This window comes from Sturnira hondurensis, unplaced genomic scaffold, assembly GCF_014824575.4.
Source record: "Sturnira hondurensis isolate 20B ecotype Veracruz unplaced genomic scaffold, ASM1482457v3 Scaffold0020184, whole genome shotgun sequence".
Classification (NCBI taxonomy): Eukaryota; Metazoa; Chordata; class Mammalia; order Chiroptera; family Phyllostomidae; genus Sturnira; species Sturnira hondurensis.
In genome coordinates this window covers 2,956,909-2,969,680 of record NW_028092815.1, presented here as the reverse complement: position 1 = coordinate 2,969,680, position 12,772 = coordinate 2,956,909, and the positions used below count along the sequence as shown (strand labels likewise).

Sequence of the window (12,772 nt, the reverse complement as noted above, 5' to 3'; positions counted from 1 at the left end):
ATGGGTCGGGTGAATTTTACCGAACATACCAAGAAGAACTAACAAACACCTCTCCTTCTCAAAGTCTCATAAAATACAAGAGGAGAGAAGGCTCCCAAACTCATTTTACAAGGCCAGCATTATTCTAATTCCAAAACCAAGTACAGACATTACAAAGAAAGAAAATTACAGGTCAATATCCCTGATGAACATAGATGCTAAAATCCTTACCAGAATATTTGCAAACTGAATACAGTAATGCATCAAAAAGATCATATGCCATGATCAACTTGGATTTATTCTGGGAATGTAAGGTAGGTACAACATTTGCAAATCTATAAATTCACCACATCAACAAAATGCAGAATAAAAACCACATAATCATCTCAATAGATACAGAAAAAGCTTTTGATAAAATCAGCACTCATTTATGAGAAAAACTCTCAACAAAGTGGAAACAGAGGGAACATACTTAAACATAATAAAGGCCATATATAACAAACCCACTGCCAGCATCATACTTAGTGAGCAAAAACTACAGGTGTTCCCCTTAAGATTGGGAATGAGACAGGGATGTCCACTCTCACCTTTTATTCAGCATAGTACTAGAAGCCCTAGTCATAGCAATCAGACAAGAGGAAGAAATAAAATGCATCCAAATTGGACAGGAAGAAGTAAAACTTTATTTATACATGATGATGTACATAGAGTACCCCAAAAATTGTACCAAGGAGGTACTAAAACTGATAATGAATTCAGCAAAGTAGCAGGTACACAAAACTGATATCTAGAAATTTGTTACCTTTTTAAATGGTACTAAGGAACTAACAGGAAAGGAAATTAAGAAAACAATCCCATTCACAATCACTTCAAAAAGAATAAAATACATAGGAATAAACCTAACCATTGATGTTAAAAACCTGTATTCAAAAAATTATAAGACATTCATGAAATAAATTAAAGAAAATACAAATAAGTGGGAGCACATATCATGTTCATAGTTAGGAAGAATTAACATCACTAAAATGCCGACACTACCCAAAGCAATCTATAGATTTAATGCAATTCCCATCAAGATTCCAATGACATATTTCACAGAACTAGAACCAATATTTCAAAAATTTATATTGAACCGCAAATGGTCCTGCATAGGAAGAGTGATCCTGAGAAAGAACAACAAAGTTGAAGGACTCACACTACCTAATATCAAGCTATACTATAAAGCCATAGTAATAAAAGCAGCCTGGTACTGGCATAAAAACAGACACATAGATCAATGGAACAGGATAGACAGCCCAGAAATAAACCCACAATTTTATAGTTAATTATATTCAAAAGAGGAAGCAAGCACATAAATGGTGTTGGGAAAATTGGACAGATCTGTGCAGAAAAAAATGAAACTAGACCACCTTCTTATACCACACACAGAATAAATCAAAATGGATCAAAGATTTATGGGACTGTTATTGTTTACAGATGACATGATAGTGTACATAGAAAATCCTATAGACTCTGCCAAAAAACTACTCAACCTAATAAAAGAATTTGGCTAAATAGCCAGATCCAAAGTCAATATCCAGAAATCAAAGGCATTTTTGTATACCAACAATTAAACATCAAGCAGAAATCAAGAAAAATTTTCATTTAATACAGCAACAAGAAAAGTAAAATACCTAGGAATAAACCTAACCAAGGAGGTAAAAGACCCGTACTCAGACAACTACACAACACTGAAGAAAGAAATCAAGGAAGACACAAACAAATGGAAACATATACCGTGTTCATGGATCAGAATTAAAATCATGAAAATATTCATACTACCCAAAGCAATTTACAGATTCAATACAATACCTATTAAAGTACCAATGGCGTATTTCACAGACATAGAGCAAACACCTCAAAAATTTATATGGAATGATAAATGATCCCGAATAGCAGCTGCAATTTTGAGAAAGAAGAGCAAACTAGGAGGGATCATATACCTCATATCAGGGTGTATTACAAGGCCACTGTAATCAAAACAGCCTGGTACTGGCATAAAAATAGACAGATAGACCAACGGGACAGAACAGAGAGCCCAGAAATAAACCCAAGTCTCTGTGGTCAATTAGTTTTCAACAAAGTGGGCAGCAGCATAAAATGGAGTAAAAATAGCCTCTTCAACAAATGGTGTTGGGAGAGAGGGACAACTACATGCAAAAAAAATGAAACTCGGTCACCGACTTACACCATTCAGAAAAATAAATTCAAGGTAGGTAAAGATTTAAACATATGTAGTGACACCATTAAAGTACTAGAGAAGAACACAGGCAGGAAAATCTCAGATATTTCACACAGCAATACTTTCACTGATATATCCCCTAGAGCAAGGGACATAAAGGAAAAAATAAACAAATGGATCTCATCAATATAAAGCTTCTGCATGGCTAAAGAAAATAGTATCAAAACAAAAAGGAACCAACCATGTGGGAAAACATATTTGCCAATGATACCTCAGACAAGAGTTTAATCTCCAAAATATATAAAGAACTTACATGACTGCACTCTAAGAAGACAAGCAACCCAATTTAAAAAATGGGCAAAGACTTGAACAGACACTTCTCCAAAGGGAACATACAAAGGATCCAGAAACACATGAAGAGATGTTCAGCATCACTGGCTATCAGAGAGATGCAAATTAAGACCACAATGAGATACCACCTCACACCAGTCAGAATGGCCATCATAAACAAAGCAACAAACAACAAGTGTTGGAGAGGATGTGGAGAAAAGGGAACCCTAGTGCACTGATGGTGGGATTGCAGACTGGTACAACCACTATGGAAAACAGTATGGGATTTCCTCAGAAAACTAAAAATGGAATTGCCTTTGACCCAGCAATTCCACTGCTAGGATTATATCCTAAGAACTCTGAAACACCAATCCAAAAGAAGCAAAATGTTCATAGCAGCACAATTTACAATAGCCAAGTACTGGGAGCAACCTAGGTGCCCATCAGTAAATGAATGGATCAAAAATACATGGTACATTTACACAGTGGAATACTATGCAGCATAAAGAAAGAAGGAGCTTCTACCCTTTGTAACAGCAAGGATGGAACTGGAAAGCATTATGCTAAGCAAAATAAGCCAGGCAGTGAAAGACAAATACTACGTGATCTCACCTTTAACAGGAACTTAATCAACAAAACAAACAAATAAGCAAAATATAACCAAAGACACTGAAACAGAGAACAGCCTGACAGTAACCAGAGGGGAGAGGGGAGGGAATTTCAAGGGAAAACAGTGATGGGTTTGCAGGAACAAGTATAAAGGGCACATGGACAATGACAAGGCAGGCAGGGGGTGGAAATGGGAGGGAGGTGGGTAGGGCTGGAGGGGTTGTTCGGAGATGGGGGTAAAAGGGAGAAAACTATACTAGAATGATTAAAACTGAAAGTAAAAATACTTATTAGATCGGAAACCATAAACATTTTAGAAGAAAACAGACAGCAAAATCTTGAACATTGCTTATAGCAATATTTTATCAGCTATATCTCCCCAGTTAAGGGAAACAAAAGAAAATATAAACAAATGGGACTTCATCAAACTGAAAAATTTTTTCACAACAAGGAAAATTATCAATAAAATAAAAAGACAACCCATAGGATGGGAGAGCATGTTCACTGATACATCTGATAAGAGGTTAATATCCAAAACTTATAAAAAATTAATATAAGGAGTTCTGGCCAAGATGGAGGCATAGGTAGAAAAGCTTCACTTCCTTGCGCAACCAAAAGAAGGATAACAACCAATTTAAAAACAATAAACAACCAGACCTGCCAGAAAATCAAACTGCATGGAGGTCCGACAATCTAGGAGTTAAATATTCACCCAGACCAGTAGGAGGGATGGAGACAGGCAGCTGGGCAGAGAGGACCCGCAGCAAGGCAGTGGACCATGTGGGCAAGGCATGGCTGGCTGACTGGGAAACTAAAGACTCAAAACCTCTAGTTGTAAAATACTGTGGGGGTTGCGAAGGCAGGAGAGACTTCCAGTCTCACAGGAGAGTTTGTTGGATAGTGGGGCTAGAGCAGAGCGATTGATTGGACCCAAGAAGGAACACACCCAAGGCACATCATAATTACATTAGCCAAGATTAAAATGAAGGAGAGAATCCTAGAAGCAGCAAGAGATAAGGGGACAGTCACCTACAAAGGAGTTCCTATCAGACTGATTTCTCAAAAGAGACCTTCCAGGCAAGAAGGGGATGCAAAGAAGTATTTGAAGTCATGAAAGGCAAGAACATGCATCCAAGATTACTCTATCCAGCAAAGCTTTCATTTATAATGGAAGGGCAGATAAAGTGCTTCTCAGATAAGGTCAAGTTCAAGGAGTTCATCATCACCAAGCCCTTATTATATGAAATGTTAAAAGGACTTATCTAAGAAAAAAGAAGATAAAAATATGAACAGTGAAAGGACAGCAAACTCACACTTATTAACAACCACACCTAAAACAAAAGCAAACTAAGGGAACAGCTAGATCAGGAACAGAACCATAGAAATGAAAATTACATGGAGGGTTAGCAACAGGGGAGTGGGAGGAGGGTGGGAGGAGAAGGTACAAAGACTAAGTAGCACAGACAGTAGGTAGAAAATAGATGGTGGAGGACAAGAATAGTATGGGAAATATAGAATCTAAAGAACTTGTGACACATGGACATGAACTAAAGAGGGGGCATGGAGAGAGTGGTTGGGCAGGGCGGAGGGGAATGAAGGGGGGAAATGGGACAACTGTAATGGCATAATCAATAAAACATATTAAAAAGAAAAGAGTGCAAGCACCCCATGTTCACTGAAGCATTATTTACAATCACTAAGATATGGAAACAGTCCAAGTATCCATCAGTAGATGACTGGATAAAATAACTATGGGACATTTACACAATGCAATACTGTGGAGCCATAAAAAAGAAGAAAATTTTACCCTCTGTGACAGTATGGATGAACCTGGAGAACATTATGCTAAGTGAAACAATCCAGTCAGGGAAAGACAAATACCATGTGATTTCACTCATATGTGCAATCTAGTGAATAACCTGAACTAGCAAGGAAAATGGGGACAGACTCATAGATGGAGAGCAGGATGACAGCTAGATGGGGGGATGTAATGGAGTGGAAGGATTGAGCAAAAAGGAGAAAGGACTCATGGACATGGACAACAATGTTGTGATTGCTAAGGGGAGAGGCATATAAAGGGACTAAATGATAATGGGAAAATACAATAAATATTAAATTATAATGCCCTGGCTGGTGTGGCTCAGTTGATTGAGTGCCAACCTACAAACCCAAGAGGCAACCAGTCATTGATGTTTCTCTCCCTCCCATTCTTCCTCTCTTCCCCTCTCTCTAAAAATAAATAAATAAATAATTTTAAAAATTAAAAAGTTAACTGAAGCTGAATGCAGCCTCTCTCAACAACACCAGCAGATACATTGATACAGATGGGTTCCTAGAACCCAAGGCACCCATGCTCCAGAAGATAATTCCAGTTTTTGCCCCCCCCCCATATAGTAAAGTGGCATTTCAAATCACTGGGGAAAAATAGCTAAATCCCTCCTTCACTCCTCACTCCCAAATAAAATCCAGACAGAACCAAGATTGAAACAAAAATAAGTTATAAAAGTACTAGAAAAAACAAAGTTTTTTTTCATTTGGTTTTGGTTTCGTTTGGATTGGCCATCTTAACTTTCTAAGCAAAACACCCAAAGCCATAGGGAAAACCTAATAAATTTGTCCACTTTAAAATTTTACATTTCTATGCAGGAAGACGTAATATAAACAATCAAATTCAAAAAAAGCCAAGTCAAAAGACAAATGAAAAATATTTAGTAGCAAAAGATAGACCAAAGTTTGGTTTTTTATTTATAAAGAGATTTTATAATTTCATAATATAAAATGTGCAAAGGACATTGAAAAGGAGTTAACAGAAAAAGATACACAAATGGATTATAAACAAATGAAAAGATGATGAACCTCAAAGAATGTGAACTCAAGGATATAGCAAATAGAGCATTTTTTATTATGGTAAAATACATATAATATAACTGACTATTTCAGCCACATTGTAAGCAGCACATCAGTACTGTGCAACCGCCACTGCTATCTATCCCCAGAATCTTCATCTTGCAAAACTGAAACTCCATACCCATTAAACAATAGCTCTTCACCTCCAACACCCAGTAACTACTTGCTGTAATTTCTGTCTGTATGAAATTGTTCACTCTAGATACTTTCTATAAGTGGAATCATACAATATTTGTCTTTATATGGGTGGCTTATTTCACTGAGTATAATGTCCTTAAAGTTCATCCATATTGTAGTTCGTTGCAGAATTTTCTTCCTTTTTAAAGCTGACTAATATTTTATGGTATGTAAACACTACATTTTGCTTATCCATTCATTCATCAATGGATACTTGAGCTGCTTCTACATTTTAGGTATTGTGAATAATGCTGCTATGGACATGGCTATAAAAACATCTTTTCAAGATATTTTTCAAATATTTTGAGTATATACCTAGACATGGAATTATTGGATCATACAATAATTTTATATTCAAGTTTTTGAAGAACTGCCTTAATGTTTTCCATTAACAGGTGTACCATTTTACTTTTCATCAACAGTGAACAAGGCTTCTAATTTCTTCACATCTTTGCCATTTTCCTGCTTTTTGATAATAGGCATTATAATGGGCATAAGATCTTGTTGTAGTTTTGGTTTGTATTCCTCTGATCACTAGTAATATGGAGCATATTTTCATGTGCTTATTGACCATTTGTATATCTTCTTTGGAGAAATGTCTATTCAAGTCCTTTGCCTGTTTTTAAATGAGACTTTTTTATTGTTGAGTCTTAGGAGTTCTTTATATATTCTGGATAATTATTCCTTATAATGACAGCATTTAACCTTTCATATTTAAGAAAGTTCGGTGATAGATTTGAGTGTATCAAGAACTTAAATTTGATTCCACTTTGAAGAATTTATTGTACAGATTCACTTATTAATGAGGGCAAAGATATGTGCAGGGATGTTCACTGTAGCATTATCATAAACACACAGAATGTATCACATAGCAGTGCAAAACAGTAATTCAAGGTTTGATGGTATTGGGTAGAAATTCTCACATGTTAGTAGGTGTGTTTGTATATACATCCATTAAAATAAATTTCTACAAACCTTTTAAGAAAAACTGTCTTTAGTAATTGGCTAGAGCAGTTACTGAACATTCATCTGCTAAGCACTACTCTAAGCACATAGACTCACTTAATCCTTCCTGACAAGTCATGAATTAGGTGTTATAGGAATCTGCATTTTACAAATTAAGGAGCTGAGAATTAGAGAGGCTAAGTAGCTGGCTGTGGTCTCTTCCATCTGGCTCCAGAGCCCATGATCCAGGGCCCACCAGGACCCTAACTGATTTTTATAAGCATCTGTATGCATTTGAAACCCATAGAACATAGTTGACATGGGTCAGTCTACACACACTCACATATACACAGGGCACATTTGCCTTCTCAGAAATCAAAGGAATCAAAAGCCTACCATTCATAAACTACTGGCTAGAAAAAGGTTTTGTGGAAGTTCTGAGATGAAATGAGTTGTTAGCGTTGGCACAAGGGTAGGAACTTTATGAATAAGTTGGGACTCCACCTGGGACTTGAAGAATGGGTAATTTAGATAGGCTTAAAGGATGAAGAAAGGGCCCTGGCTGGTGTAGCTCAGTGGATTGAGCACAGGCCTGTGAACTGAAGCATCGCTGGTTTGATTCCCAGTCAGGGCACATTCCTGGGTTGCAGACCATATCCCCAGTATGGGGTGTGCTAGAGGCAATCATACATTGATGTTTCACTCCCTCTCTTTCTCCTTCCCTCCCCCATCTCTCTAAAATGTAAAAAAAAAAAAAAAAAGGGTGAAAAAGGCATGAATGAGGGAGGTCAATATGAGTGAGGACCTAAAGGCAGGAATGAATGTGGGTGCCTAACTGAAGTCAAGATGCATGCTGGGAGGTGGGTTTAAGGTAGCAGATTAGAGGACCCCCAAACAAACTAAAGACAGGACAAAGATCATGTGAGGAACCTTAATCTGTTCTTTGGCCCATTATTTAAGCAACAATAAGTCAAAGCCTTCCCATAAGCAGAGAGGGTGGTAATTAGGACAGGTGGGAAAGGTCAGTCTGCCCCTGCCCCCAACACACACACCTCCCTCTCCCTGAGTGGCTGAGCATTATCTCAGGAAACGGGTTACAGTTCTAGTAATTGAATGAGTTTTGACTTGTCTCCTGTTCCAGCTGTCACCTGTCCTCCCAACAGCCATTACGAGAGCTGCGTGAGTGTCTGCCAGCCCCGCTGTGCTGCCATCCGCCTGAAGAGTGACTGCAACCACTACTGTGTGGAGGGCTGCCAGTGTGACGCAGGCTATGTCCTCAACGGCAAGAGCTGCATCCTGCCCCACAGCTGTGGCTGCTACTCAGATGGCAAATATTATGAGGTAGGTAGAGGAGCTCAGCCCTGCCTGTTCCTCCTTGCCAATCACCAGAATTCTGACTGACTCCAAGAGGCTGATGACACTGGACCAATTTTTCCACTTTATTATGAGCTAATAGTGCTTATTTGTAGGGAGACGAAAGAACACAGGGGTTAGGAACAGGTCCATAGAGTCTCTTGCTTACTTAGTATTGGATTTGGAAATGCATTTGGGCTTCCTCAGCATAGCAAGATCTGCAGCACCCTGCCTCCCCTTCTCTCTAGCATTTGTTTCTCTCTCTGGCATGCCTGTTTCTAGGCCATTCTGATTTCCTCTACTGTCAGTCTTAGTTTGAAAGCTTCTGGTCAGCCATGACTATTTTTGAACACATGGTAGCTGTGAATCTGACATTTGTAGATGTCTTAGTTGAGGACATTTTTAAATGGGAAATACAGTACTTGAGGCTGGGAGACTATTAAAGCTCTATGGGAGTAAGTGAAAGCATGTGCCATCTGTCACTCTGGTACTGTCCCCAGAGATTTCTATATAGAGTGCTTAATGCTATGCTCCCACAACCTACCCTATGGTTCTCTATGTGTAGTGGCTTAAATAGCGAGCTAATGAAGATGTCCTTTGTGGGTATCACTTAGTAAAACATATTTGCTCACTAAATCAATTTTGCACTTTATAAATTTTGTTTACTCATTCAGTGATTCATTTATTTATTTTGACTTTAAAAACTTTTTATTTTTCAATTACAGTTGACATACATGATTATATTAATTTTAGGTGTGCAACCCAGTAATCAGACATTATATAACTCATTAAGTCATCATCCCAATAAATCTTGTACCCATCTGACACCATACATAGTTACCGCAATATTATTTACTATATTCCATATGCTGTACTTTCCATCCTGTGAATATTCTGTAGCTACCAATTTGTATTTCTTTATCACTTAACCTTTTTTACCCACCTACCAAGCCCCTGCTATCTCGCAACCATCAAAATCTTTGTATTTCTGAGTGTGTTTCTGTTCTGCTTGTTTGTTTATTTTGTATTTGTAGATTCAGTTGTTGATAGATATGTATTTACTGCCATTTTATTATTCATATTTTTATCTTTGTTTCCTTCTCCTTAAAAATACTTTAACCAGTAGTACCGGTTTTGTGATTATGAATACCTTTAGCTTTTGCTTGTCTGGGAAGCTCTTTATATGTCCTTTGATTTTGAATGATAGCTTTGCTGGGTAGAGTATTCTTGGTTATAGGTACTTACTTTTTATCACTGAATATTTCTTGCCACTCCCTTCTAGTCTGCAAAGTTTCTGTTGAGAAATCAGCTAACAATCTTATGGGAACTTCCTTATAGGTAACTAACTGCTTTTCTCTTTCTGCTTTTAAGATTCTTTGTCCTTAACCTTCGGCTGTATAATTATGATGTGTCTTGGTGTGAGCCTCTTTGTGTTCATCTTGCTTGGGATTCTCTATGCTTCCTGGACTTGTACATCAACTTCTTACACCAGGTGAGGGGAGTTTTTAGCCACTATTTTTTCACATAGGTTTTCAATTTCTTGTTCTCTTTTTCCTTCTTCTTGCACCCCTATGATGTGAATGTTGGTATGCTTGAAGTTGTCCCAGGGGCTCCTTAAGTATCCTCACTTTGGGGGGTATTTTTCTTTTTACTGTTCTGACTAGGTATTTTCTGCTTCTTTATCTTCCAAATCTCTGATTGGATCCTCTGCTTTGTCTACTCTACTGTTGGTTCCCTGTAATATACTCTTCACTTCAGTTAGTGTATTCTTCACTTCTGACTGGTACTTTTCATGTTTCCTATCTCTTTATTGAGGTTATCACTAAGTTCATCTAGTCTTCCCCTAAGTTCATTGAACATCCCTATAACCAGTAAACCTAGCAGACTGCCATTTTGTTTAGTTCTTTTTTTTTTTGTTTTTTTGTTCTTTCATGTGATACATGTTTCTTTATCTCCTTATTCTGGCTGCTTCCCTGTGTTTGTTTCTATATTTTATGTAGATCTGCTATGTCTTTAGTCTTGTTAGGGTAGCCTCATGTAACAGGAGTCCTGTAGGGTCCAGTGGCACAGTCTCTCTGATCACACAAGCAGGGCACTCCAGGTGCACCCCTCCACATGGGCTGTATTCACTCTCCTGTAACAGAGGAGCCTTGATAGCTGTTGGCATGTCCATGTGAGTGATTTACACCCAGGTCAATTAGCTGCCAAGACTGGCTGTGAACATCAACCATTTTGGAGGATCAGCTGTGCAGAGGCCCACTCTCAGAGCAGTACATGGCTCTAGTGTATTCTGAGTATATCCATTGAGTGTGTCTCTTGTGGAAGTGGTTGGGTGGTGGTGCTTCAGTGTGGTTCAAAGCTGTCCATTGGATGTGCTGACTCTGGGGCCTCCTAGGAAGTGCAGTCCAGGGTCAAACACTGCCTATATTCTTCCTGGAGCCACCCGTCATGAGCAACAAAGCTATCTGTAGATGTCTGCTACATTTCCTGGGCTTGGAGGTTCCCAGAAGAGGCCAAGCTGTGAACCATAACTGGCTGCTGGTAGTGCTGAACCTGGAGCCACTTTTCAAGAGGTACGTGGCATGCTGAGGTTAGATGTTGCTTGTTTGAGAGAATTTAGGAAAGTCTGAGGCAAGCGTCAAGACAGGCCACTCATAGGGGAAGGTCACTAGAAAGAGCTTGGGTGGGCCTGCAAGTTAGGTGGGGTGGGATCTCTAGGAATCACTAGGGAAGAATGAGCAGAGAGAGCCAGAGTGATGGAGTCTCATATATGACACCTGCCTGCTGACTCCGGTGGGGAAGGCTAAACAAAAGAACATGGTCTCTGCCAGCACTTCTGTTTGAGAGAGAGCTGCCCCAACAACTCTTGCCCTCATGCCCAACAATTATTCCTCCCTATGTATTCCTAGCATTTTTCACACTGCTGCCTCAGTGCTGGAGCTCAGGCGGAGTAAGTCTTAGTAAGTCTGTGTGGGCCCTTTAAGAGGAACTTTCTGGGACTCCAGAAGCCCTCTGTCTCACTCAGCCACAATCTCCACTGGTTTTTACAGCCAGGAATTACGGAACTTCTCTTCCTGGCACTAAAACCCTGGGCTGGTGGCCTGGTGTGGGGCTTGGACTCCTTATTTTTTTATGGTACCTTGGAGCTGAGACATCCCTCCTAATTCTTATCTGCCACACATGGGTGTGGGAGCAGCCCGTTCTGCCTCTTCACCCTTCCTACCAGTCTCCATGTGACTTCTTCTGTGTATCCTTAGTTATAGCACTTCTGTTCAGCTAGATTTTAGGCAGTTATGAATGATGGTTTTCTATAGTTTATTTGTAATTTTGATGTGGTTATGGGAGGACATAAGTACTGCATTCACCTATGCTGCCATCTTCACCTATGTAAATTCTTCATATTCAGTGAAAAAGGCCTTGCTTGGAGGAGGCATTTAGCCCATGGCTCTGTCTTAAGCCCATTCTCTCCAAACAACAGCAGTACCTTATATTGGTGAGCAGACAGTTAACGACAGCAAATATTGAGTATCTGCTATTTGCAGATCAGTGTGCTAATGGTATTTTGGGGGATGATAAAGCATGTTCCCTGACTTAAGGAACTTAAAAATCTATTCTAGAGAAGTAAATTAATGCATCTTAAAGAACAAAAAGACAATTACAAAATAACATAACAGTGAAAAATAATACCCCACAGAATTAATCAATTTTGAATGAAAAATATAGTGGCATTAAAAATTGAATTAAAATGTCTGAATTAGAAATAAACTGGGCAAACATAAATATTATCTCCTTTTTGTAAAGATGCATTGATTAGTTCAAGAACAGCTAAGTTGATTTTACTTTGAAAATAAGTAAAAGACAATAAATTTTGAAATTATTCTCAATTTCACTCTCAGTGGGAAATTTGTTTAAATGTTATATTGGAAAGACAGGAGAAGTACAGTTAAGTATTAGAACTAACCAAAGCAAACCTCTTGGAAGAGGTGGGTTTTGAAGTTAGCCCTTAGAAATAGTGATCATTTGAAAAGAAAAGAACATGTGGGGTAGATAATAATATTCAAAAATAAACTCCATTTTCTCACAGTCTGGGAGAAGAAATAGCAAGGCTCCAAAGTGAAAAGGTGCTTCCCTGTCTCTGCTCCTTGGTCCAGAGGCTCAATGAAGTGTGGCCCTCTAGCAAGGGCATCATGCACCCTCAACAGAGACCCTGGACATCTAGGGCACAAGGGAGTGAGAGTTGGTTTGGTCCTG

General features: G+C 38.7%; 1 protein-coding gene across 1 annotated transcript in view; it reads left to right on the top strand.

The window, feature by feature from the left end:
* LOC118975235 (tubulin-specific chaperone cofactor E-like protein) overlaps positions 1-12,772 on the top strand; it is a 200,603-nt gene that overhangs the window by 152,294 nt on the left and 35,537 nt on the right. Inside the window, exon 19 of the mRNA XM_037029070.1 lies at positions 8,310-8,509. Coding sequence (XP_036884965.1) covers positions 8,310-8,509 — 200 coding nt within the window. The remainder of the gene's footprint in view (positions 1-8,309; positions 8,510-12,772) is intronic.